At 37.0% G+C, this 27,224-nt stretch overlaps 1 protein-coding gene across 4 annotated transcripts in view; it reads left to right on the top strand.

The window, feature by feature from the left end:
• The window catches only part of LOC145992266 (citron Rho-interacting kinase-like), a 181,547-nt gene that overhangs the window by 115,805 nt on the left and 38,518 nt on the right, over positions 1 to 27,224 (top strand). For 3 of the 4 annotated variants that reach the window (XM_083128641.1, XM_083128642.1, XM_083128643.1), the window contains exons 3-17: positions 4,840 to 5,058; positions 7,641 to 7,816; positions 11,111 to 11,259; positions 11,912 to 12,007; positions 13,651 to 13,843; positions 14,261 to 14,374; positions 14,777 to 14,930; positions 15,183 to 15,357; positions 19,441 to 19,572; positions 19,995 to 20,115; positions 20,209 to 20,349; positions 20,874 to 21,023; positions 23,332 to 23,514; positions 26,441 to 26,653; positions 27,036 to 27,213. In XM_083128641.1, coding sequence (XP_082984767.1) covers positions 4,854 to 5,058; positions 7,641 to 7,816; positions 11,111 to 11,259; positions 11,912 to 12,007; positions 13,651 to 13,843; positions 14,261 to 14,374; positions 14,777 to 14,930; positions 15,183 to 15,357; positions 19,441 to 19,572; positions 19,995 to 20,115; positions 20,209 to 20,349; positions 20,874 to 21,023; positions 23,332 to 23,514; positions 26,441 to 26,653; positions 27,036 to 27,213 — 2,380 coding nt within the window. In that variant the 5' untranslated portion in view covers positions 4,840 to 4,853. Of the gene's footprint in view, positions 1 to 2,411; positions 2,557 to 4,839; positions 5,059 to 7,640; positions 7,817 to 11,110; positions 11,260 to 11,911; positions 12,008 to 13,650; positions 13,844 to 14,260; positions 14,375 to 14,776; positions 14,931 to 15,182; positions 15,358 to 19,440; positions 19,573 to 19,994; positions 20,116 to 20,208; positions 20,350 to 20,873; positions 21,024 to 23,331; positions 23,515 to 26,440; positions 26,654 to 27,035; positions 27,214 to 27,224 lie in introns of those variants that run through there. The other variant, XM_083128640.1, reaches the window with a different exon arrangement.

Below are 27,224 nucleotides of genomic sequence, written 5' to 3'. Positions count from 1 at the left end.
CATTTACAACTCTCAACTAGAACGAGACCAAGGCTGCCATGTCTCGTCTCGATAGGATCCTTAGTGGTGAAGTTGTGAACCAACCAATTAATGCGTTCGGGGGTAACGAGATGAGGCTCCTTTTTTCGCAGTACAAAATTCAAAATAACTATATCGTACCCTTTCAGTATGGGATATTGTTATACACATGGGCGTATATATAGTTCACGGGGGGAGGGATGGATCAACTTTTGGTATGATTAGGGTTGCTTTATTTCATAAGTGAAAATCCAGGTCACTGCTGGCCGGGAGCTTGTTGGGGAGTATGGGGGGGGGGATGTTGGACCCGACAAAGTTGTGTGTTTGTAGTCACGAAGTATTGATACTTTTCTGTTCATCTTGTGTCACTACGTTTTTAAGAACCAAATTTCTTTAATATGATTCGAGGGGGTAAAAAATAACTGATTTGATAGTCTCAATGCAGTTTCTTATCGCAGAAATTCCGAAACTAACAGGAAATTGCAGATATTGGTCTGCAGTCCCATCTGGTGTGTGGAATTACCGAAATTTCCTTCCCATCCGTATCCCGTCCTATACGTCTCTAATTTAAGAGAATGAAATAAGTCCGAAGAATTTTTTTATGAACAAGCGGATAGAACAAGGAAACTGGTAATTTTAGTGAACCAAAAAAAGAAGAGGATTGGAACCGTTGAATCCCCCTTAAATGCGCCCATGGTTATACACATTATTTCCTTGTAATAATTATACATAAACTAAATATAGATATGTACTGTGCAACTAATGTAATCTTCTCAGTGTATTTTCTCTTATCTGCACGAAAATATTTGATCATAATTTGGGCAACAGAAATGGAACACAAACTGAAATTGCTTTATAGAAAAGAAAGTTAAATGGGCTTTATAAAGTGATGAATGTGAAAATTCCTATTTTGCACTACATAGGTTACGGTAAATATCGATAAATATAAATTTAAAAAATATTTTTGAGTGTCTTGTCAGCAACCAATTTTATAAGCAATATTTTTCGCATGGCCTGAGAACACACGCAGCTGAACCCTTTCATTTATCTTGCACGTGAGCAGCACGGATATTTCATAGAAGAATGATCATTACAAAGCATAGCTTTCCTTTCTCCTATCGCCCCTTCTTCCATTATTTAAATCGGTACAGATTTGTAAAACTGTTGCACGTGTTCGCTCACCGTGGGCTACCCATCCGGAACTGGACGCTCGAAGCAGACGACAAACGAGCTCTCCCTAAGGAGTGACGTAGTAACATGGCGGCGGCGTGTTTTCAGCGCAACGCTAGCCTCGCAACTTTGGAAGTCTCGTTTCTGCCTTAAACTGGACGCAGAGAAACGCGAGAACTTGCAGGGGTCATTTTTCCAGGGTGTAGTATTTAAATATGCTGTAAAAAAAAATGAGTGGAAATGTCCATTTGAGCGAAACTGGTTAAATTCTCAGAATCGCAGCCCACCCCCCGACCCCTTCATTTTTACTTCTGCTGTCCTCTTTCCAGTACTGTTCCTGGATCAGACTGAAAATTCCCTTGTGATTGTCCCAAAATTCCCGTTCCAACTTTTAAATTTCCTGTTCGATAAAGGTTTAAAAACCCCTTTATAAGAGTTCAAACCTAGTATCATTCTATGCTAGTATATCCAGCTTCGTAGCGCATTACATTCACTACCCTTCACCCAGCGATCGATATAGTACATAAATTTAACCTATAGGCTATGCGTTCCTATAAAGCACATACTTGTATAATGCGTAGAGGTTGTATATGATGCTGTTTGGTAAGTATAGAAACAATATGAGCGTCGGAAAGTGGGATCGAACTGGTCCATAGACCCCTCCCCATCCCCCCGAATATACAAATATATATACTAGTTAATTCAAAAGAACACTCGGTCAGTAATTAAGATATGAGAATTCTTTAAATGTATGTAATGATGAAATCATAATGAAATGCCTCACATGCCCATGTAATTTGGCACCACTGAATCTCACCAATGTTAATCTGAATACTGCTTGAAACTGAAACACTATCTAAACTTGTTGCAGGAAGGCAAGTATTTATTACAATAGAATTACTCAAAACGAGAGCGAGACAGGCATTTTACGAGACCAAATTATTTGTATGCATCAGTGATGATAATCTCTACTTAATGATGTACCCCCACTGATCAACGCTTATAAGTAGGTTGTTATTCTTAATGTACTACAAGTATGCACCGTTATAAATCGCATGAGCATTGAGTTATCTTTTAGTATAAAACAAATTAACATATTTTTATATATATAAAAACAATATAGCATATGCAAAAACTATAAATTTTGCTTGTTTTATTAAGCAGTGTGTATTCTGATGGTGCTCAGACGTAGGGCATTGGTACTCACCCTTGGAAATCGTTATGTGTGGGAAGAAGTCGTAATTTGAATTAAGTAAATAGGAAGTTTGTTTGTATGAGTAAATATTGCAGTTTCTTAGGTAAAACTGAAGAATATGAAGTTTATGGAGTAAGGGAAACTTATATACACAAGTTTGTGAGAAAGAACTCGTAAGTTTAACGTGATTTTTCTTTTCAATAATTTCTAGAGCCAATGTGGTATTCGTTGCTCCCTAACATTACATTCTCTTTGCCGTTGTTATAAAATCACTGATAATCATATAATGTGTTTATTTTTGGTGCATGAACCTGCAAGCGTAAAATCAAAAGGTAATGCACGTTGCAATGTTGTTTATCAGAGAAGAGTAAACGTCGTAGGAATTTCAGCGTCTTTCCAATGAAGCTTTCGGTACTTGTTTACTATCCTTCGGACACATTTATTTATTTTTACAGAAGAAACTACTTACTGGAATAAGTTCGTGTAGCATTATCGAACATCGGGAAGGTGTTTTGTGTGATGTGGGAATGTTTCATAGCTGAAAATCATGTTGTTCGTTGAAAATTAATTCTCCGACGGAAAATAGCTAGCCCCACGAACCATTGGCGCGTGGATAGGTTAGGAAACATAGTTAAAATTTGGTGTCGTGTTAGTATCATGATCTAGAAATTGGAAATAATTGCGAACCATTGGCGCGTGGTTAGGTTAGTTCTGTTAGGTTAGGAAACATAGTTCAAATTTCATCAAAAAAACGTTGATACACCTTCAGGAATGTTCCGCGAAGCAGATACGTAAGTACGAATGTCAAAAATTGACGAAACGAAAAAATTAGAGGTGTCCGAAGGATAGTAAATTTTTACCTTGGAATTGATTTGTGTGACATTGAATTAAGACAAAAGGACTAAATATGAGATTGACACACGTTCAACGGATGAAGGACATAGATGACTTTGTTCGACGAGACATACGGGACATTGTAATTGACTTACAGGGAACCTAGCCCCACGAACCATTGGCGCTAGCCCCACGAACCATTGGCGCTAGCCCCACGAACCATTGGCGCTAGCCCCACGAACCATTGGCGCTAGCCCCACGAACCATTGACGCTAGCCCCACGAACCATTGGCGCTAGGCGCACGAACCATTGGCGCTAGGCGCACGAACCATTGACGCTAGCCCCACGAACCATTGGCGCTAGCCCCACGAACCATTGGCGCTAGCCCCACGAACCATTGGCGCTAGCCCCACGAACCATTGACGCTAGACCCACGAACCATTGACGCTAGACCCACGAACCATTGGCGCTAGCCCCACAAACCATTGACGCTAGCCCCACGAACCATTGGCGCTAACCCCACGAACCATTGGCGCTAGCCCCACGAACCATTGGCGCTAGCCCCACGAACCATTGGCGCGTGGATAGGTTAGTTCAGTTAGGTTGAGATCGATAGTTAAAATTTGGTGTCGTGTTAGTATCACGATCTAGAAATTGGAAATAATTGCGAACCATTTCAAACGACAAAATTTTAACTTTAAACGGCTGTACAGTCGTAAATACTTCTTTCCGCGCTCCAATTTTTTTTTATTCACAAATAGGATCGAATAATATTCATAATGAAAAAGAAAAAAATTCAAAATTCGAGGGTGTAGAATAGGGTACCCGACCCGTTTATTATATGCATCATGCCTACATTTTGTTTTTGCAATTAATTTTCCAAGTACCCTTGCCCGACCCTGTGGCCGAGTGGTTAGCATATCGCACTGTGATGCCAAGGGTCCCAGGTTCGAAACCCGGTCGGGCTTGGTTGTTTGTGAATGTCCATTCATCAATTTCATCATTTCATCACTCATCCCCATCTTGCAAATTAGCCAAGAGGCACAAAACGCGAAGTAAAATAAACTAAATCAAATCCAAGTACTCTTCTTGGTGTATCACTACCTATGGTTTCTTAAGCTGAAGCATTCATTGCACCACTTTTCGATAACGGTTCCGAATGTTGAACGATATTTCACAAGATTTATAGGAGTATTAAAAGCTCTATAATACTGGAAACAAGTGTGAAGTTCGAAGCTTCACTGATGTATTATTTATTGGAGAAATCATGATTTGAGAAGTAGCTTATGCAAATAGGCACTCTTCCAGACATGCTGGGAATCTTTTCACAAATTTGTAGACACTATAAATGCAACGTCCCTGTAAGATAATGGAAGCTGATGTGTAGTGATAAACTTCATGTTTATAAACAGGGCATAGTGAACTCTGGTGAGATTTCATGATACAATGAAATTACACAAATTGTATTTTTCACATTGAAAACTGTCCCATCCTTTTTGTTGATGTCGTCCTCTCTTATCTCATGACTGCAGCTGAAGTAAGTTTTCAAGATTGCACCACATGAAGCACACAGACTACAGTGCCTGCATTACACTGACGTAAAGTTTATTGATTTTTACAGATTGAAAGCATACAATGGAGCCCTGTACAGAAGCTATTAGTGTACGGATCGCTCGACTCAACCAGTCTGTGCTGGGAAAGAACTCATCAAATCAACTGATTCCCAGTAAGCACCTGATCAGTCGAGAGGGACTATTTGATGCTTTGACAGTGTTGTATGATGAGTGCAACAATGACTTCATGAAAAAGGACAAAAACACTGCATTATTTGTTGACAAATGTAAGTATTTACTATAAGATGTCTAGTCAAGTCACCTAAAAATGACACCACATTTATTTTCCCTAGTTAGATGTGTGCAATCCAAATTCCTTATTGTGAAGCATTGTCAAATGAGCCACTGTATAACTATAAAAAACTGTTGTGCAATTATCAGTGGCGTAGCGTGGACATTTCGGGTGGGAACACCAAGTCCGAAGGAAGGGTCGGCCCTTTCTTGCTTAATAATTTACTTATGGTATTAGTCGCCACAGGTATTGTTTATTTGCCTGAAGTCAGCTGGGTTTTCAATAAAACATCATCCATGCATGTTTTAGCTAGAAAATTAGATGCCTCACTATGCCACAAATGTTTTGAACTCTGGTGTTTTATACCTTTTTTTTATCTCTTTCTGCATGACGCAAGTCATTAAAAACCTACCTGAATCACAAGCGCCTCTGCACAACAGTAGACGTCATTGTTGTGGATGATCCAAATATCATACACTCTACTGACGTAACAATGCCGATTAGTAATTCAGACCACTGTTTATTACATCTTGAGAATGCTGATAAACATTTTAAAATAATTTTGTCCAGAGACAATTCGATGTTAAGAGTTTCCAAATGAATGGTAAACATTTCCATTGACACAATATTAAGCAGTTAGATAATAACGAAAAAATAATAACAATAAAAAAATAATAATATTTTTGCGGGTTAAGTGGTAGAGCAGTCACAGGCTGAACTTTACCACGAGGACTTCACCAACTTATTTAACAAAACTGTGTTGATCTTTTAATTTCTAATGCACATCGCTGTTCATGCGATAAATTATACAATGAAGTGGCCATTAGGAAGCGGTATATTTGAGATTAGTAAAGTTACGTCAGTCAATATTGCGTATTGTAGCATCACATAGCACGAGTTGCATGAGCGCGAAGAACCAGGTAGGAATTCTACCGCTGTCATCTGCTTCAGAAGGCAGGAAGGGTCACATGAACCAATCACGGTAGACCTCTCTGCTCCGTACACTGGCGTATGAGAGAGCATTTATGCGCGTTCTGTAGACATCGAAGCTTTCCCTCCAGAAAGGCAGCAAGTAATATAGTCTTTTTACGCCGAACCTGCTCGGCATACGGCCAAGAAAGGCATTGTAAAAAGATGCTAGAAAGGGTGTTTAGAGTGGAGCGTTGCAAGCGGATCGCGAAAAATAGCTATTATAATGCCATGAAGGTCAAACACATATGGAATTAGTCAAGTTTTACTTTATAATCACAGCATTTACGCATTTTTGAAATTTTAAATCTGGGAACGCCGGACGTACGGGCATACTAGAACGCTATGCCACTGGCAATTATACAACTTAACTTTTGGTGAAACTTTTTATCTGATCCTTTGTTTATTTTTGCTACATATATGTATTGGGGTAAATATGTGCTAAGGTGCTCTTTCACCATTATGATTTGACTTGTGTGTTTCATGGATCCATAGATGTTTCTAACAAAAGAACTATAAACTAGGGAGATTGATGTTATGTATTTTCTGGTTCATTTTTCCATTTAGAAAGTCCAACCAGTAAAATGGTTCAAAACACTTTTTTTTTCCTCCTACATTTTGGCATTTCGTTATCGAAGAACTTGTGGTCATGAAGAAAGTGTTGATATTAAAACAAGACACTCAGTCCATAATCTTTGTTAAAATAGCCCTGAAACTTCAATTTATGCATTTTTCTTTGTCCAGTGTTTTGAAAATAAATAACAGTGTCTCATATTGTGGACATGACTGCAGTACCCTAGTCAGGTGGCTACACAGTCACATTTTTAAGAACTGTGTGTCTTGTTTTTAAAATAACACATATGTACTTTTTCAAGCTACTATTATACATTAAAACAGGATGGCAGAAAAATATTGCACAAAATATCGCATTTGCTATAGAGCGATCATAAGGAAAAGAACCTTGGAAGAAAAGTCTCCGCACACCTTTCCCTTCCTCCGTTCAACTCTGGTCATAAGAAAGCATGTTCCACGGTGCCCCTCCACGCGGGAATAGGGTGCACAGGAGTTGTGGGTCTGTGCAGGTTTTATTTGCTTGTGGTTCCACTATAAATGACTTGACCATACTAAGTACAGGGGAACCCCAATTTTGTGTTCCCGAATTTTACATTTTCCCATATTGTACATTTAATCTTGATGACTCCAACATAGTAGCATCTAAAATTTTCCTCGATTTTTACATTTTTCCACATTTCAAGTTTGTTCAGCTTGGTTCTCTGAAAGATGTAAAATTGGCATTACCTTCTATCTTTTTGACAAGAGAATTGACACAAAATCATGAAAATTTGAGAAATCACTTATAGTACTTGTCAGTTAAGGCTGTAAAAAATATGCTGAAATGTAAAATTTGGTATTAAATACAGTGGAACCTCAATTTTACACATTTCTGGGGACTATGGTGGAAAGACTTAAAATACATGTAAATGTAAAATTTGGCATTTTTTTTAACATTTTGCTCCATTGGAAATACGAGGATTAAATGTGCAATGCAGGAGAATGTAGAATCAAAGAACATAAAAGAAGTTTCACTGTAATTATTATATCTTTCAGTTCGTAGTGCAGTGTCTGAATTGCGACGACTGAGAGTAAACATTGCAGACTTTGAGGTGAAGAAAGTCATCGGAAGAGGCCATTTTGGAGAGGTGCAGCTTGTTCGAGAGAAGCAGACTGGAGATGTATATGCTATGAAGATTTTGCGGAAAAGTGACACATTATCACAGAAAACGGTAAGTTTTTTTATTTGATTTGACATTGCTTTTTGTATATAATAATAAATATCTTCATCAAGTGTGCATGGTTCAGGCTAGGATTGCTCTGCCACCTATATGATAAACTACAGTAAGATACATGTAAAATAATACATAAGAAATACACAAAATTAAATGAATACATAAAGTATTTGATACATGTGCAATCGTGAGTAATTCGTTAATAACTTTTCTGTAAATCACAAGTTATTTAATTTTGGCCGAATTTCAGAACTTTCATTGTAGTTGGAATATGGACACTCGCAGACTGTTCTGATTCCTGGTTACTTCCGTAAATATTCGGATCAGTCAGATTTGGTGTTCTTAACATTTTCAGCTTTTCCGTAGGTTAGGCCAGTTTGATTCCCCTGCCTTAATATTCATGTTTTTTTTCCCTCTTCTGTGCATTGAATGAATTTTTTAAACATGAAAAATTGTTCCAAATTGCTACAACTTAAGACAGCTTACTTTTTGAGAGTCAATATATTTGAAATTAAAAATTTCCAGAGCTTGAAATATCAGAATTATGTCTGCAAAGGTTCAAGTATGATTAACATTAAATTCTAGTGTTAGAAATGCAAAAATCATGCAGCATTTGAAGGTCAGATGGACAGTGTAATTTATGAAGGTGGCTTCCCAATGGAATGTTTGCAGCCATGTACCTTTGCAGTTGCACGTATGAAATATAACTGTCATCTATTACTAATTAGTCCAATCATTTTTTTATTGAGGGCCAATTTACTACTTTCAGCAATTTGTTGCATGCTATATTCAATTTTTAATTGCACTGAAGATAATGCCTCAAAACAGTAGCGAAGCGTAGTCTTACGAAGGAGGCAAGCAATGTTTCAGTACAACAAAACATGTAGTACAACGACATGCCGAGGGGAAAGATTCAAGGTTTATAGCCTCATTTACCCAGTCGCTGGATTTGTCAAAATATCGTAATAAAGTGACTGTACTAAAAATAAACCATATGATCCGCAAACGTCACATTTACTTTTTAAAAAAAATCCAGGTAACGTTATTCATATGATATTAAACGTTTTGCATATGCGAACTTTCCACATACGACTAAAGGGAGACGGAATTTCTTACTTATTAGTACCTTTATTTGTTCATTATTATTTAATATGGTCAAACGGTGACCAAACAGATTTAGATAAAAAAATGGGAATCATTTGTTTATTTTACGCTGCATGATGTAATTTAGTATTTTTGGGCACCCTAAAAACCGCATTGGAGTAACTTAAACACTAAATAAAAAATTAAACACAAACAATAAAAAATTCATTTCAAAGCAAAGAAACACATGCATAGACGATGTACTCACCACAATAAATTTCAAACTCTTGGTGTTGGTTGACCCCCTTCCACGATTTTCATTTTAACACATCTCTCTCGAGCTAAACGAAGCAATTTTCAATTGCTCAATAATACACCCGCACTTCACATCAACCGTTCCTAAATACGCGTTCATTCCGATAAATTCACAGCACAAAACACGAAGCAACAAACACTCACACTATCCCACGTGCTTTCCACAACTGCAAATGCAAGCATCCACACAAGATCACTTTGAAAATCTCTGAAACAACAGAAAGTGATACCAACCTATTTCCTTAATTTTATCCGTCACAAAGGAAAGAGATATCAGTTTGGAGATAAAAATTACGCGGAGGAATCAGAATCATTTCAGCAGAACGAGTATGTACATTAATATTTAAGTAATAAAGTGTCATTCAATGGCGTGCCCGGGGCAAAGGGGGGGGGGGTGGATGGTAGACATAACCCCCTTTTGGCCCAGTATATCTAAGAAAAAACGTCAAAGGAAGGAAAAGATGACAAAATGGGGACCGTAAAAAGACCCTGGGAACACCACTTGCGTCATAATAATAGAACTTAAAACATATTCAGGCCTCCCTGATGGCGCAGTGGTAGTGTCGTCGCCTTGTAATCAAGGGGTTCCGGGTTCGATACCCGGTGGAGGCACAAGTGTTTCAGATCCCATTTTAAACTGTAGGTCCAGTCCCGATTAGCCTTACTGTGCATAAAGTGGACTTAAAACAACAAAACAATCAATCAATCATAAAAACATATTCTTGTGCTCATAATATGCAGAATCATGTACAAATATCAGTAGATAGTTCTTTCTCAGATAGCTTTATTTTCACCCCAAGTTTTATTCAAAAGCAGTCAATTTATTGATTGTAAAATTTGTGAAAGAGCTCACTTGAATTACTGCGTAAATAATTTGGCAGTTGCATACACTGGTAGCGGTCAACACTTCTGGCGTAATTTGAGCTGGACCGACCAGGAAGCAGGGTGCAGGACCAAGGTCCGTCCAATCTTCCCTCCCTCCCTGAGAAAACTCTTCAAGGGGGTGCAGAAATTCCACTGCTCCAACTCCCAATGTCAACTTTTTTTACGCGTTTTACATTTCGCGAAATCTAAAATAATTTGTAATATAATATGATATATATGGAATTTAGAACAGTGATAATAACTTCTTTTAGTTATTTTATGACTAACAATTATTATTATATTTGCGATCTTGTTTACGTGTTCATGAAGACAAATATTCGTTACTAGTTTTTGCTGGCAACGTACCCATAGATGAATCCTTCTGCTTTCGGTTGAACTCTGCTATTTTTGGGAATCACGCAAGCTCGGAAAGCACAGCTTTTTGTAGAAGCTTTGTGGACGGGTTCCACCAGAATTTCACGCTTCGCCATGTGACTCCTTCGGAGGCCTTATTTTCCCGCAGAACGGCTGCAAGCATTGAGGCTGGTGCTTGCTACAGAGCTGCGGGGGGAGTTTGCGGCCGCATTTTTTCGCGAAATCGAGTGCGATGGAAACTAAATACGGTTAGAACATTAAGTACATTAAATGATATTCGAATTATGCAAGCAGTGCTTGCATTGCTTGTACTATATCTTCGCCTCTGCCTCAAAATAAGGTTGTAGGTTTTGTGAGTATGGAAGTCAGCCACAAAAAAAAAAAAAAAAAAAAAAAAACATTGGCATGCTGTAGTTTGGGGCAGCCTTGAATTAGACTTATAAGGAAATTGGGGACGTACTGAAGCCCAATGGCCACAGTCAAATATACCACAGTTCCAACTTTATAATTTCAAGAAATGGTAATTTTAAAGCAGGAAGTGGTGCAAATGTGAACTATTTCAATCCTGGTTCAGAATTCTTCAACCAGTTACATAAAGTGTGAAGTAGAACCTTTGTTGCTACAGGATAAGCAGTTGCCATTCTAACATTGTAGGTAGCTTTCTATGAGGAAGAGAGGGACATAATGGCCCATGCTGTCTCCCCATGGATCACAAAACTCCAGTATGCATTCCAGGACATCTACCACTTGTATCTGATAATGGAGTTCCATCCAGGAGGTGATCTTCTGGCATTATTAGACAGGTATCGCAAGTTAATTCTTTTCTTGTATTTCCGTGGACATTATAGTACTGCATGGGACCACTTTCACTTGCATGTAATCGTTCAAGTCTCCCACCGTTGAGCATATACAATCGAGTATCGTTTTAATGTGACAATAATTTTGGACACGTGCATGTAAAATATACACTCTGGTAGTTTCAGCCCACAACCATCCGTTTCTTTTTCACGTATCATTGTGCATTGGTAGGAGAGACTAAACTACATTTTATTGGAAAACCCTATACAATTGTATCAAATTTCATGTATGCCATCTTCAAACATGGAGTTTCTGGTTCTAAACCAATGCTCATCTGAGTCACGTGATTGAATGCATTTGTCAAGAAATTGAATTTGCCATCTAGGCCCTGTACAGTAAAAGGGTATTTCATTGGATCAATATAAATAGTGTTACCAGTATCTACAGTTTTCAGGTTATTGTGGATAAAACCTTACAGAAAAGGAAAATATAATGCAGGTAAATTTATATTTTGCTTTATTGTGAAAAAAAAGGTGACAAAAAGTGAGACTTGGGAATGTAAAAATGAGAGTTTCACCATATATTAGTACATCCTTGTATATATATTTTTGTTAAGCATTTATTTTGCGATAGTGATAGTGTTTTTATTACTTTTAGATATGAAGATTCCTTTAGTGAAGACATGGCAAAATTCTACCTTGCAGAATTAGTTTTAGCAATTCACAGTCTGCACAGTATGGGATATGTACATCGGTAAGTTTGTTTTACTGAATGGATATTTGCTACATGAGGCGTTGCCATGCCAGAATGCTTACATAGTGCCAAAATGCACATGAATGTGTCATAGATATGAGGAAGAAATGGTTTTGGAGTTTTGCTAATTTGTTTTTATGTGGTCCTGGTTTTGAGTCTCGGTGTGAGGCTATTTCAATGTTCAGATCCCACCTGTTTTAAAATTTTGACGGAATGCACATAATGCTATTTTAAACATTGATTAACTGATAATAATAGGAGAGAAATTCTCTGTTCTTAAATCTTTATCAAATGCTGTGAAATTTACAAATAACATCTAAAACCTGATAAAGTAATTAAATAGCAAGTGTGCATTTAAGATAAATGCAGTTGATATCAAACACATTTCTTTTATGTGATTTGGTGGATTAAGCACTACATTTTACAAATTTTCCACACATTCACTAAAATATATGGTTACACCATGTGCTTGATGTAATGTGTTCTTACTGGTTATGGGCCTCCCCAGTGGCGCAGTGGTAGCATCATCGCCTTGTAATCAAGGGATCCCAGGTTCAATACCCGGTGGAGGCACATAGTGGTTCGGATCTCACTTTAAACTGTAGGTCCAGCCCCAATTAACCTTACTGTGCATAAAGTGGACTTAAAACACCAACTCAATCAATCAATCTTTACTGGTTATAGAGGAGCAGGCACCAAATGAGTTGCGACAGTGACCAAGAACATGAACTTGCCACTATAGTCTTTGTACTTGAGTTCTGGTGTGAGCATGGGTCTTTGTTTGTGTGTGTGTGCGTGTGCGTGCGTGCGTGTGTGCGTGCGCGCGCGCGCCTGCCTTCATCAGTTTTATACAGGGTGTGTCACCTAAAAGTACTACTGGAAATATTCCGTGAAGAACAATAAATATTGAAAAACTGCTTTTGCAGACATAAGGCATGAGAGGGGGTCTTGAAATTACTGGACACAATATGTTCAACAGCGTAAGAAAGTACAATTTTCAACATAAACTTATGTGGAAATTCCATTTTATTTTTAGTGCAATTGAAAGTACGGAAAAATTGATTAAGAATGGTGTTTGTTACATTGTAATACGTCAAGTACAGAATAAAAACACCAGCATCATCAAGGATAAAACTGATTAAGGTAGAAGCTGGTGTCAAAGATTTGAAAATGGTAATATTGGAAAGTATCACTACAAATGTATTCACCAATATTGTACATAGTCTTATCTGCATTAAAATCAGCAAACAGGAACACACAACAGCACAAAAATAAAACAATTTATCGTCAGGATAGAAGCTAAAAACTGCCAACACAGTAAAATCAGGCAGAAACTGGGCTGTCACCAATACCAGTTGACACTTTTCTCATATTCAGGCATACTGTTACAGAACGTATTGAAACATAATAACTTTTGTGGCAAAAGTGAATTTTGTTGTTAAATATTCTGAGCATGTTATAAGCGGATCTTTTAGATTAATGTAGTTAGTTGTGCATTGTGAAACACTTGAAACTATTCTGAAGAATTTTAAATTGCTGCAATGCTTAGCTATCAGTGTTGGTTCAAAGTGTTATCGTCCCAAATATTTGACAAAATGCACCCTTTGCACATGCAACTGAGAATTGATTTTGCTTCTTTCAAGGGATATCAAACCTGACAATGTACTTATTGATCGCTGTGGCCACGTGAAGTTGGCAGATTTTGGGTCTGCAGCCAGGTTGACAAAGGCCGGAGTTGTGGCAAGCGAGATGCCTGTTGGGACACCTGACTACATCGCTCCCGAAGTGCTCGTCTCCATGGAATCTGGAAAGAAGAATGAGAGGAAGTCATATGGGGTGAGAAAATGTATCTCTGGAATCTTTTTGTATTCACGATTTCATGAAATGGCCATTTCTGCTGCATCTGAAATTTTCTCAAAAAAAAACAAACAAAAAAAAACTACTTTTAAAAAATATCTAATTCCACAGTTAATTTAAACTATCTGCAATGTATTTTTTTGTACTATTTTCACTTGCAGTTGATTGTCCATGGGAGGGATTGGCTAAACTAAAAAAGAAAGTGTTACTTGCTAATGAAAGGAGTCCTACCCCTCCACAATGTTTCTGAAAGTCATGTTACCAGACATGTTTGCTGTATTTTGGACTTACCCGATAAAATATATAGAAATCAGTTGTTTTCATTCTGACCTGTCTTTGCTTTGTAACAATGTTTGTTTCTTCATTGCTCTAATTGTTTGTCTTCATTTGTTTAAGGTTGAGTGTGACTACTGGTCGTTAGGAATAATGGCCTTTGAAATGGTTTATGGAAAGACTCCATTTTGTGGTGACAAAGTGATGGCTACCTACTGCAACATCATGAATCACAAGGTAATAAGACTAACATTCTTTTTAAGCAAACTTTGCTTCATGAATCTTTTGATTTGGTCACAATAATGACATATATTTGTTCTGTTACTTCTTGCCAGTATCTGCAAGGTTCTGTGGAGTTGCCGTTGAATGTTTTGTAACTGTTTTAAAGAAATGTGTGTGAGCCACCTTGATGGTGTAGGGGAAAACCTGTCACATTGTAATCAAAGCGAACCCTGGTGCAGGCACATTGCAGAGTAGTTTTGATTGATTTAACTTTAAAGTGCAGGTCTTGTTTTGATTATCCCATTTGAATTTATAACAAAGAACTTTCTGGTATGTTGTTAATTATTATCAGTATTAAAATGAATGTGAAACTTTCAAATTCCATTGATATTAAATTAAACTTAATTATTTTTTCAGACTTGTCTTAAATTCCCTGATGAACCCAAGACAAGTTCTGCATTTCCTGATCTTGTGGCAGGACTGCTAGAGGAAGCTAGAAACCGCTTCAACTATGAAAAACTTATGCATCACAAGTTTTTCACCGATATAGATTGGAACAACATAAGAAATAGTAAGTACAGACTTTTGTTTTTAATAAAATCCATATCTTCGTGATTTTCTGTCATATTGATGATACTTGAAACCTGTAGCAGTTCCTAATGATGGTGTGTTCAAAAGAAAACTGTTCACAGTTTCACAGAACTGCTTATGTTCAGAGATTACTTTTATTTTCCATTCTTAATATCATGTAAATTTTTTGTGGATTTGCTTTTCACCACCTCAATTTAATGACCTCCTAATAATCCTTTCTTGTTTCTTTCAGTGCCACCCCCCTTTGTTCCGGTTGTTAATAGCCAAGAAGACACTTCAAATTTTGAAGAGTTTGAGCATGAAGCAAGATCGATTCCCTTTCACGGTTTTAAAACAAAGAAGGAATTTTGTGGAAAGGATTTGCCCTTTGTGGGATTCACATACACACATTACATCCCTGTAGACAAGTTAGTATAGTTTATGCGTCTGAAGATTTTAAAATGATTTTGAAGTCTTTTATGAATAAAAATTCTTTAATTTGTGGATTTGTTTGGTACTGGGTGTGAACAAAAATTCTTGATAATGTAAAAAAGGAAGAAGAAAAAATGCCATTTAATGTCACATCCCCAAAGCATGTAATAAAGTATTTATGAACACATTGTTGCTAAACCTGGATGTTGTGTCTGACAGTTTTTTCATGTCTAGTTTTGAAAAAAAAATACGTCAATTTTAGAAAATCTGCTAATTTGGTTTTGAAAAGTCAAGTAAGCCATTAATTTATTTTGGAGTTTTTCTCAAATGATTTTATATTTGTAGAAAAATTATGGAGGATTTACCAAAGCTTTAAATGATAAAATTAGAATCACTTCTAAAATGAACAATTTCCCTTTTTGTTACAAAACCATCTGAGGATTGTTCTTCCTACCAAAAGAGAGAAATATTCCAACTTTGAAACTTCACTCGGCAAATACATTATTCTCCATTTCATTATTGAATTAATTGCCAGCTTGGTGTGGCCAAAATGTTAAGTGATTGACTTCCGGACTTGCCACAGAAGTTCCCTGGTTCGAATCCTGTCCTGGGCATAGTTTTATTTGTGAGTGTTCCTTCATCTAATTCCTCATCATTGCGGTTAGCCAAAAATGGTAGAGGAAAGTGATGATAAATAACAAAAATACAACACAGTATACATTCTTGAATTAAGTTGGATCGTGGGAAACTGTGTGGTGTGTAATACTATGATGGTTATTATCAGAGCTAGGAATTTTAGGTGCAAAAATTTGCCAATAAAGGTGCAAAAAAGGTGCTAAAATAGGTGCTCATTTTCAGATGTAAAATTTATTGTGAGCAGTGCATACATATATGATTCAACTTGTCTGGATAAACACATGGAGTATTCTCTGGTTTTAAATCGTTTAATATAACTAAGCAAAGAAAATTCTCTGATACATTAGAAAACGACATAAAGGAAAACATGCTTCTTCTTACTTGCTTAGAATTAGTCATCTAGAAAACTGTTAAAATAAATTACATTCAAAATTTCTATGTTCTTCTGAGTGAGGCTACATCTGCGGTCACTAAGCAGATACTTGTAAGTTGAAAAAGAACGTTCAACGTCAACAGACACAAGTGGTGCGTATTTTGTTTTAAACCGGTAATCCACATCCTTGTTGGTTGCAACTTCTTGAATCGGGGTTTTTGGCTAAACTTTGTTCTAACTTCTCTTTCCCGACCCCTTGCAGCTCTCGTTGCACATCCATCAAAACAGCCCACTGTGCTTCCTTTTCAGAACACTGCTCCTCCAGTTTTGTGATTTCAGTAATAAGGAAAGAGAAGCCATGTACAATATAGAGTTCATCTTGAAATTCCTGCCTAAGTGCAAGTTTTTTGGAATCACTGAGGAATCACTAGGCAAAGCATCTAAAAATTTCGATATTGTATGGAAATGATTGCAAATAAACACTGCAGCTTTTAACCATGTACCCCATCTAGTGAGGATGGGAGAGGGTGGTAGTGGAAGTTTCGTAATTTCTACGTACTTCTGTATTCTAGAAGGAGCCTTTTTCAGTATTTTCTTAATGCTAGAAACAAATTCATTCACATATGTATATTCATATTTAAGAGCTTCACAAACTCGATGCAAAGCATGAACAATGCAGGTCACATGTTTTACGTTAGGATACATATTCTTCAGATTAGAAAATGCAGCTAACATGTAAGATGCTTGGTCTGTAAGAACTAACCACACTCTATCATATTTTACGCCCTCCGGTCATAATACAAAACATGCATCATTGAAACTTTGCATTACACTTGCATTATGTGTTTTGCTGAGAAAATAAGTTTTTAAAAGCATGGTTTTCACTTGATGTCCATTGAGAGGTGCCTGGATGGTCAGCTACTACTTGCCTGATCTGCGAGATTTTAGCTTCATAAAGATGTTGAAGGTAAAGATTTCCTTAAGGTGCTTTCATCTGGAACAGACTTCCCAGTATATTTTTGAAAATATGATTTCATGACAGGATTGTTAAGTTTCGAAAGAGGTATTCCACATGCTATAAATGTCCTTGCTGTCTCACTGAAAAAATAGTTTGTATTTCTGGAACTCGAAGATGCAAGCGCCTCACCAATGAATTACTGTCGCTTCCTACCTTTACCATCTCGTAGTTCTTTATTCCTGACGTGCTTCCCACTTTGAAGATGCTGCACAACCCAAGTGCATTGGTGTTTGTCATCAACAGTAACAGCAACAGAAACATCACACACATCACACCTCAGAACATATCCATCAATCTGAATGCCGTCACCGCTAAACTGTTTAACAATGTCCTGCAGTTTCCCAACATTTACTTTATGTTTTGGCATGGTAAACAAGCAAATCCGATGCATCGATCAGTCGATCACAGACTGCAGTTGCCTTGCTCGCTGAGACGGGAGAAGGAAACAAAAACAAAGGAGCTTTCCTACAACAATTCGTAAACAATACAGTATAGGACAAAAAGAGTACAACTTCTAGCAATTGTAACGCGTCATTGTTGGCACTGTTTAAAGTCCGAGTGATTACTACATTAACGTCCAAGAACTGAAGAAAACCGATTCATTGTTGTGCGGTAAACGAGAATCGCGTGCCAAGAAGCGGTGTCTCGAATGTGGGTGGGGTTAAACAGCATGCGAGTTGTATTAAAAAAAATTATAAAGATGCAAAAAGGGCGAAAAGGTGCAAAAGGTTCTGAGATTGTGAAAAAGGTGGAAAAGGTTCTGAGATTGTGAAAAAGGTGCAACCGAAACACCATCAGTAGAGTTCAATACGTGCTTATTTTGGTGATGAGTCACTTTTTTACCCATTTTCGCACAAAAAAAATTAAGGTGCAGCACCTAAAATTCCTAGCTCTGGTTATTATGCTAATTTCTGTTTAACAGTTCCTTTGGAAATTTGTTTCATGACACTGAACATGTTCCAGTTTCATTGGGTTGGTGTTTTAAGTCCACTTTATGCACAGTAAGGCTAATCGGGACTGGACCTCCAGTTTAAAGTGGGATCCGAACCACTATGAGCCTCCACCGGGTATCGACCCCTTGATTACAAGGCAACGATGCTACCACTGCACCATCGGGGAGGCCTGTTCCAGTTTCATGTGAAAGGTGGATTATATCTTGTCATACTTTAAAGTAATGAGAAAAAGGGTGTTAAGTTACTAAATTTCCTTGCAATAAATTTGATTTTTGATGAACTAAGTATGATTTTTAAAATTTTAAATGCTAAAATGTATTATCCTATCCTTTACATTTCTGCCTATAAACACACCATTTTCATTATACTTTGTAGCATTTTGTTTGTGATTTTTTTTTTAATTATATAAGAGAGTAAGGCCCGCTTTGGACGAAAGCATTTCCCTTAGCATTTTTCGGAACATTTAAGCCATGACCAAAATGGTACCGTGTAAAGTGAGAAATTTTATGTTTCTTCTCAAGAATAGAATCTGTCCTATTTCCGTAGCATTTTTCATAGCATAACCAATCAGAAGCGACCTTTAGGTCACTAGTGCAGATGTAATGGGCCACGTGAGATGTAAACAATGTATCATTTCACATTCTTAAAAGACCATAACTATTCAACCAAAATGAATAAAGTTTCATATTAAATGGTTTTAGGTACAAAAGAACGGCGTTGCTTAAATACATACTTTATAATGTTTACTGTACACGCATTGAATAATATTTTAGTTGTTTCAATTGTAAACACCATGCACTCACCATAGATGGTGTAACTCGACGTGCCTTTTGTGCTGTATGTGTTATACATTGTAATCGCAAAAGCTAACCGAAATGTTTCATGAAATGCTTTGGTGTAAAGTACTGTCTGCTGTAAGCTTTTAGGAAGCATTTACATAGCATTTATGCTAGCAAAAATGTTATAGGAATGTATTTGTCTAAAGCCAGGTTAAGACAGACTAGTTGCGTCAACAGCACTTTAATTAATTTCCTGTAGGAATCTGAAAAACTTGTTTCTTAGCTACCACATATATAATCATATCACAATATTTTTTCAGGAAATGCACAAACGATGAGATCAATGCCAGCATGGTGTCACACAAAATGGCAGAATTGGAATTACAGTTATCAGACAAAAAGAAGGAAATAGAAGATCTTAAACTTAAAATTCATTATCTTGAGAATGGGAAGTAAGTACCAAAGTAATGCCTAGGAGAATATTGAACAGGCATTTTCTGAGTAATTTTTCACATACCGTTATTTATTGGTTGGCTATGTACTTTATTGCACTTCAAAGTCATCCAAATTGGTATTGCCTTTTGAATGATGATACACATTTTACAATATTATAAAAGCCATGTATAGTACACAAACCTGGTGACTAATATATCAAGAATAAACCTGATGACAATGACATGGGGTATCAAATTAATCCTTACACAAAAAGGAAAATTTTGATAATTGTTTCCTCTGTTTTATGAAGAATTTTTACTTATTTTGCGTAGTTTCTTTCTCTTAAATTGGAAAAATTAAAATGCATACATGTTGGCTGTAGATAAGTGAACCTTTGACTCAAGAAACTAGTCTAAAAATGTATCTCTTTCCCTTGCAGGGGGAAAAATCTTGCTCACATGGAGAGTGACCTGGAAGAAAAGGCAAAGAAACTGGAATGTTTGGAGAAAGAGAGGGTTATGTTGGAAAAGGATCTTACCAAGTACAGGAACGAGTCCTTGGTAAGTTAAGCTAAGCTTCTACTTTATGTAGATTCCCATTCAATTTCACCGTTTATTTTGTTCGTGCGTAAGACGTAATACGTATGCTTTCAGAGCCTGAAGCGACTGATAGACCTGGAGAGGCAGGAGCGGATCAACACGGAGGCCAGAGCCCTGGAGCTTCTCAAGGACATCAAGGCCAAGTGGAAGAAGGTGGAGGAAGAGAAGCTGAGCGAACTCAGGGGAGAGAGAGATGTGAGTCAGATTCATTTCCTTATCTAATTATTATTATATTAATTATTTATTAAGTTGGTGTTTTAAGTCCACTTTATGCACAGTAAGGGTAATTGGGACTGGGCCTACAGTTTAAAGTGGGATCCATTTCCTTATCTAATATCATGGAAGGCAACAATAGAAACTGGTTCCATGCAAAAGTAATCAATCACCTCTTCAGTATACATGGAATTTTCATTCCCTGAAACATGACAGTGGAATGTTCATAAAAACATGTAAATGTCAAGGTTCACTTTGTAATCTTGGTTATATTGTATTCCTTTTCCTTGATCTGTCATCTCAATTTTTAATGCACAACAATCACACTTGCTTGCATTATTTACATAATTGTGTTGAGGGGGGAAAAGTATTCTGAGGAGGAAAGAAAAACAATTTTCCAATTCAAAATGGTTGATCATTTGTTCAATTGTTGTGTTCATTCTGTGAAATACTTTTCACTTGATTTCAGTCTCTTAATTTTATTTTTTAATCTTTGTGCATTTCAGCATGAGAAGTCTTGTGCTGCTAAATTGTCTGACAAGAACAAAGAGTTATTGTTCAAGCTGGAGAAGAAGGAAGGAGAAATAATGCATTACAAAAGTGAAGTGGAAAACCTTCAGAGTAATGTGGCAGAATACAAACACAAATTGACAAAGGTAAGGGTTGAATAAGTGGACTCAGTAGAAATGTTCAAAGTATGAGCAATTCATAGAGACATGACCTTCTGATTGTAGTTCCCATGCGGTTGCTCTGTTGGTATTTTACCACTTTCTGATACTCTATTGTTGCCTGCAGTAAGAAATTTTTAAGGAATTGATCAAGGCTTTTTGCAGAGGACTTTCATAATAGCCATGCACACCAATTTATGCCAGCTAAATCCAGTTTCAGTAAAGGTTATCTTAATCAACAGTAAAATCAAGATTAAATGTTCTTTTCAATTATGTACTCTACATTTCGAAGCTTCATGCAATGAGATGACTATGAAGCAAAATGTATAATGCAAAATACTGTAAGTTATTTTTAGTGGTTTTTATTTTATTTTATCTGCGACATTTCGTTCTGGACCAGAACTTTTTCAAGCTACACCAAGATATACATACAACAACACAATCTCACATGGCTAGCAGGGTGGCTACTCGCAGGGAATTAAGAGTGAATTATTGGCTCCGGGAATTGTGTGTGAATTTGGCATGGATTTTTTCTCTGTAGATGTGAAAAGTTGCAACTTTGCAATTCCCATTGAACTTATACATATTTATAAAGATGCCCTGAGGGAAGTTTTTCACAGCTTAGTTTTTATTTTTAATGAGGAAAGAAAAGAAAACTGCATGGAAAATAAAAAAACAGAATTCACTCAATCCCTTTACTTTGTTAGTGTCCTTTGCAGAACAATCTATCCGAGAGGCAGATTATTCCAAGATAAGATATCTTGAAGTTGATTAGGTAAATTTGAGTTTGAAATTCTTATACAATTAACAATTTTTCATAGATTAGTGTATCCCGTAACATTTGTGACCTGCGTTTGTAGATGTATTTAGAGTCAGTATGTGAAATGGCAAAGTTAAACTCCACATCTTATTTTAAATATTTTACATATACATAATGTTTAATTGAATTGAATTATACCCTGTCCCAGCTAACTATAGAGGAGGAAAATTGAATGGTGAAAGCACAGCGTTGCCAACTGTACGGTCCTGACCATACATGTACGGACGCATGGTTCAGACCTTAGTCCGTGCGCTAAATGTATGGATTGTCAAAATTTGCACTTGCTGTTGTATCCCTAATATTTTCCTAAGAATTCTTAAACCAAGCGTATATGCCTGAAGACAAAAATATGGTCTGTTTGCCATGTGCGTACTGTATTATTGTTTTCAAAAGTTTGCAATGTTGACAGAGGGAAGCAAGGAAAGCGGGTATCTCCAGTCGTCCATTATGCAATCTGATTTCTCTCACTGTTCATTGGTGGAACCGTCTGGCATCACTACTTGAGCAGAGACTTGTTCTCGTTCACCTGGTCTACAGTTAGCTGGTACAGGGTATAGAATTTTTGGATGCATTGAATCACACAGACCTTCGTTAATATATTTGTTTGTGTGTATGTGTGTGTGTGTGTGTAGGTGGTGAGGCAAGATACATAAGATTGAAATAGAGACAACATATGCCTGTAACCTTCAATGTTTTGAAAGTTCATCTTGAAAACCAGGAATCATACTTGAATTTTATCATGGTCCTAAAGTAGCCACTCCAGCTAGTTACTTTACACTTCTAAGGAATGAATACCTTGTGTCCTTATTTCCTCCTAGGTAAACTGAACACAAAATGTATAATGCAGACAATCTTGATACACACAACACAGAAATTGAAGCACTTTGTTTCCAACATTTCACAGAGCTGTTTGCTTCAGGGGAGTAAAGGTGGCCTTTTGAGAAGCCACTCAAGTGTCAACCTCACTTCCACATAGTGCACCCAATGAGGCTCTGGTGTCTGGGCCAAGGGTCAGTATAATCCTCTGTATTGGTGTGTGCTGTTCTGTGTTTTGTCCTTCCCTAAGTGCTGATTGCCCCTTTACAGCTTCATCTTTTAACTAGGTAAGGAAATTTTAGTTACGATAAGGGTCTGGTTCCCGTATAATGTGATGGGTGTGAATAACCCAAGTGTTGACGCATCCAAAATTTTATTTCAACCATTGAATGAAGAAATCTCGGAAGGTGATCATATCAATTCCTGGGAAAACCTCTCATCGTGGATAAACCGATAGAGCCAGAACTATATTTCCTTTTTCCTAATTGAGAACCTATGTAACCATAGTCCATTTTTATAAACTTGAGAAATATGTAGTCATATTGTAGAAAGTATTAAATACCAAATTTATTTGCATTATGATGAAAAATGCAATACTAGTAATCTCAGCATTTGCACATGGTTTTTATCCCCTCCTTTTTTTAAAAAAAACAAAAAAAGGTCCGAGAGATGAACAGAAGCAGTGTTGCAGGTGTGGAAGCTCGTCTGGAGGAAATTGCCGTGGAGAGCCACCAGCAGGCAGATGAGCTGAAGGCCCAGCTGGACAGAGAAATGACGGCCAAGGCTCTGCTCCAGGCCAGAGTGAATGAAGTGCTTGCTGCTTCCAGCCAGATGGAGTTGGAGGTAAGTAAAACTGTTGTGTAAATAAGTATACGTATGTGGGCTTTTTAAAAGATTAAAATATGTTCCCTTTCACACATCAGAGTAAAAATGCTATATTTTATTGTGATAACAGGAATGCGATGTTCTCGAAATATTGATAGCTTTTAATTTTTGTTTTCTAGTTTGTTGTTTTTATCAGTGTTTGGAAGTAACTAGTTACAAGTAGTTTTTCTTGTATGTACGTATTGCTTGCATTCTAGAATTATTTCTCTTGTAGTCTACGGTTATTACAAGCATAAGAACACAGTTTTTCGTTCATCAGACATTTATTTTTAGTTTGACTAAAGATACAGTTATAACAATGGTTAAGAATTTTTTAAATAAAAAGATAATCCGTTATACAATGGATGTTGTCAATGTTACATTGTTGTAATATAGCAACATAACTGTGAAAAAAAAGCAGTCTGTTTTATTTTTATTTCAGATAAAAATTTTGATCACATTATTTTTATTAAAAGAGAGATTATGAATCCCAAATATCATCAGGCAATTCAAAATCATCATTGCTTTCATAGCGTTTCTTGATGTTTTCTGTTACATTAAATTTTAAAGATGGTGGCTTACTCCGCTTATGAAAAAGAAAACTCCATAGTGGGTCAATGTTACCATTTTCATTAATTTATTTTATTCCAGTGTTCTTCTGCAATGAACGAAGCTTCACAGACAAAACTAAAACTAAATAAAAGATAGCATTTTTAGTGAAACTAAAAATAAATGTCTGATCAAGGGAGCGTGTGTTCTCCTCATACGTCGCAACAAAAAACTGTGTTTTTAGGCTTGTAATAACTGTAGACTCCAAAAGAAATAGTTACAAGTTTTCCAATAGAAGTAACTTTTTAACAGTTACTTTTAGTTACTTTAAGACACTTAAATTGCTATGTAAATTATTGGCGATTTTCTGCTGCAATACAAAAGTCCATCCTTTGTTACATTAATTCTTGCTAACAACAGGTGAAGAGGAAAAGAGAAAGTTGTTCCTGTTGGTAGGCTTGAGTTGCCAGGCATTTCATGGTGACAGGTTTATGGCAGGTTTCATCTTTCATTTGATAGTCCTCAATTCCAAAGCGATACGCATACCTCGGAAGAGCGGTGGATTTCCCCGAAGCGGGAAGATAGCCTCTAAGAGGAGAATTCTTTCCTATTGCTGACAATTTGCCATTGTTATTGGTGGGGTGCTGTGAAGTATCTCTTGTTACTGTAGTTTGTTCCTCTGTGACCTTATAATTTTCCCCCTTACGTAAGCAACATCCGATAGTTTTTTTGTTGCTAAAATACCAGATTAAAATGAAAAGGGACATCCTGCAATATTCAGTGTTTTTTACGAAAGACAGGACTGCTACTATGAATGAAACTGAAGCAAGAAGAAAGCTAGCAAGTGTGCCTGTGAATGGAAAACAATATAATTGTTTCTACGTGATTTAATTTATTTCAGTTCCTGGTAATTTAAAAATGAAAGTAAAGATATCTCCGGTTAGAATGAGGTTCATGATGGATGCAGTAAATGCGGTTTAAAATTACTGTACTTAACGTGAAATTTAGGAATTTCGCACTTCGCGTTGCACAATTTAAAGGTAAAATTCTATTCATTTCGAAGACCCTCTGTCTTCATTCACTAAGGGTCCAGCGTCCGGAGCTGTGATGGTAACACTGCTTCGTTTGTTCCCGGGTGGCGGTAGTTGCAATTTCCCCCATTCGGCGGCACTGGCGTGTGTATCATAGTTTGCGTCGTCTGCTTCCTGTTGTCAGGTGGTGCTGCCGGGTGATGTTTGGGGTCTTGGCTGTGCTGCTTGGTGCGGTACAGTTCTTGTTCCCCGTGTGGCTGGAGGGGGTTGAGTACGCACCACATCTTTTCTTTTTCTGGTCGGGGATCTTTTTGAGGATGGGGTGCCAAGTCGGATGTGCCTGTCCATTGTCCAGGTTCAGTGCTGCTTTCTGTTGGATGACAGCATGGGTTTCTTTGACATCTCAAAATGATATTTCTGTCACGTATAGACAACATCTTAATGCATCATATGTATTAGTATCAAAAATTTCAAAAACATAGTTTTGAAAATTTTCAAGGTCAAAGGTCATATGAAATGACCTTGACATAAAAATTTGATTGAAGGTAAATGAGTTTATTTTTTATTAAAAGAACAATCCTTGAGCTTTAAAATGAGCCCAACATGAAGATTCTAGCTTATCTGCAACAACAGTTATGATTTTTTCCCTTCGGCACCGTGCGTGAAATTTTTCATTTTTTCCCTAAGTTGGCAACCCTGCTATGCAAAAAGTATGCATCGCTGTTGGCTGCTATTGTGCAAATATTATTGTTTCCTCAAATACCACTAACTCGCATATTTTCATGCAATTCGGAAATGGTGAGGTCGGAGGCTGTGTGATTTGGCATGGAATGGCCCCAATTAGTCTTTAATCTGTCCCATTTTTAGTTTGTATCTTGACTTCAATGCAGATAAGAATGTGTGTTTGTGTACCAAATTAGAATGTGTTGTTCCACCATACCTTCTTACCAAGCACGAAGGTAAGAAAGGTGCCATGGAAAGTGTTTTAAAAGATTAAGTTATCTAGAAAATAGCATGTGTGCACATGTAGCATCCAGGTTTTAGTTTCCTCAAAATAGTTGGCCTGTGGCTGAGTGGTTAGCACATCGCGCTGCGACGCTGCAGGTTCGAATCCCACTCAGGCTTGGTTGTTTGTGAATGTCCATTCATCAATTTCATTTCATCACTCATCCCCATCTTCGCAAATTAGCCAAGAGGCACAAAATGCGAAGTAAAATAAACTAAATCAATCAATCAAAATAGTTGGTTTTCACTTTGTGTTATATTTTACTGCATGTAAACATGGTACTGTATTTTTGTTATTTCATATCTCTCTCTTTTCTTAGATGTCGGACCTGAAAGAGAAATGTCAGTTGGGGAAATGCAAAGTTGCCGAAGAAAGAAAGAAGAATTTGGAGCAGTCCAGGCTGGAATGTGAGAATCTGCAAAAGGAACTGAGAAAAGTGAAAACAGAGAACCAGCAAATGAGAGTCAGAGATTTGGAGGATGAATTGAACAGGAAAAAGCAAGAATGTCATGAAATGCGAACAAAATTGTCTGTGAGTACAAGCAATTCTTACTTTGCTTTTGAAATTTATATTAAACAATTGGCAGATAATCTTTCATTGCCAACTTATCCCAGTTATCGATTGTGTGTGTTTTGAACTTTTTAAATGAACAACTTCTAAGAGGCAACTATTAATTTCATCAAACATGCTAGAATTGCACAAACTGCTACCTCATTGGAGTATATAAAGCTTCTCTTTCTTCTTTTATTTTATTTATATACCACAAGGCTTAGGACTGTTTCTTGTCCTGAATTAATTTACACAAACTTGAGTCCATTAATTTCCATTCCCTGAAATTTGTAGAGGTAATTGAGTGTCCGCATCAATAATCCAGATGTAGATTAAAATTCACACATTGTGTTGTTTTTTTCAGTGCTTGGAGAACCAGCTGAGTGAGTCATTGCTGTCCGTAGAACAGCAAGAGACCAGCTTTGCTGCCAGAGAAGTGGAAATGGAAGACCGCGTGCAAATGTTGGAACGGAAGTTGCAGCAAACTGAAGATCAAAGAATGAGGCTCCAGAAATCATTGCAAGATTCCCAGGAAAGAGAAGGTATGTTGTAT

This window comes from Lepisma saccharinum, chromosome 9, assembly GCF_977018435.1.
Source record: "Lepisma saccharinum chromosome 9, izLepSacc3.1, whole genome shotgun sequence".
Classification (NCBI taxonomy): domain Eukaryota; kingdom Metazoa; phylum Arthropoda; class Insecta; order Zygentoma; family Lepismatidae; genus Lepisma; species Lepisma saccharinum.
This window is presented reverse-complemented; position numbering and strand designations above follow the sequence as displayed.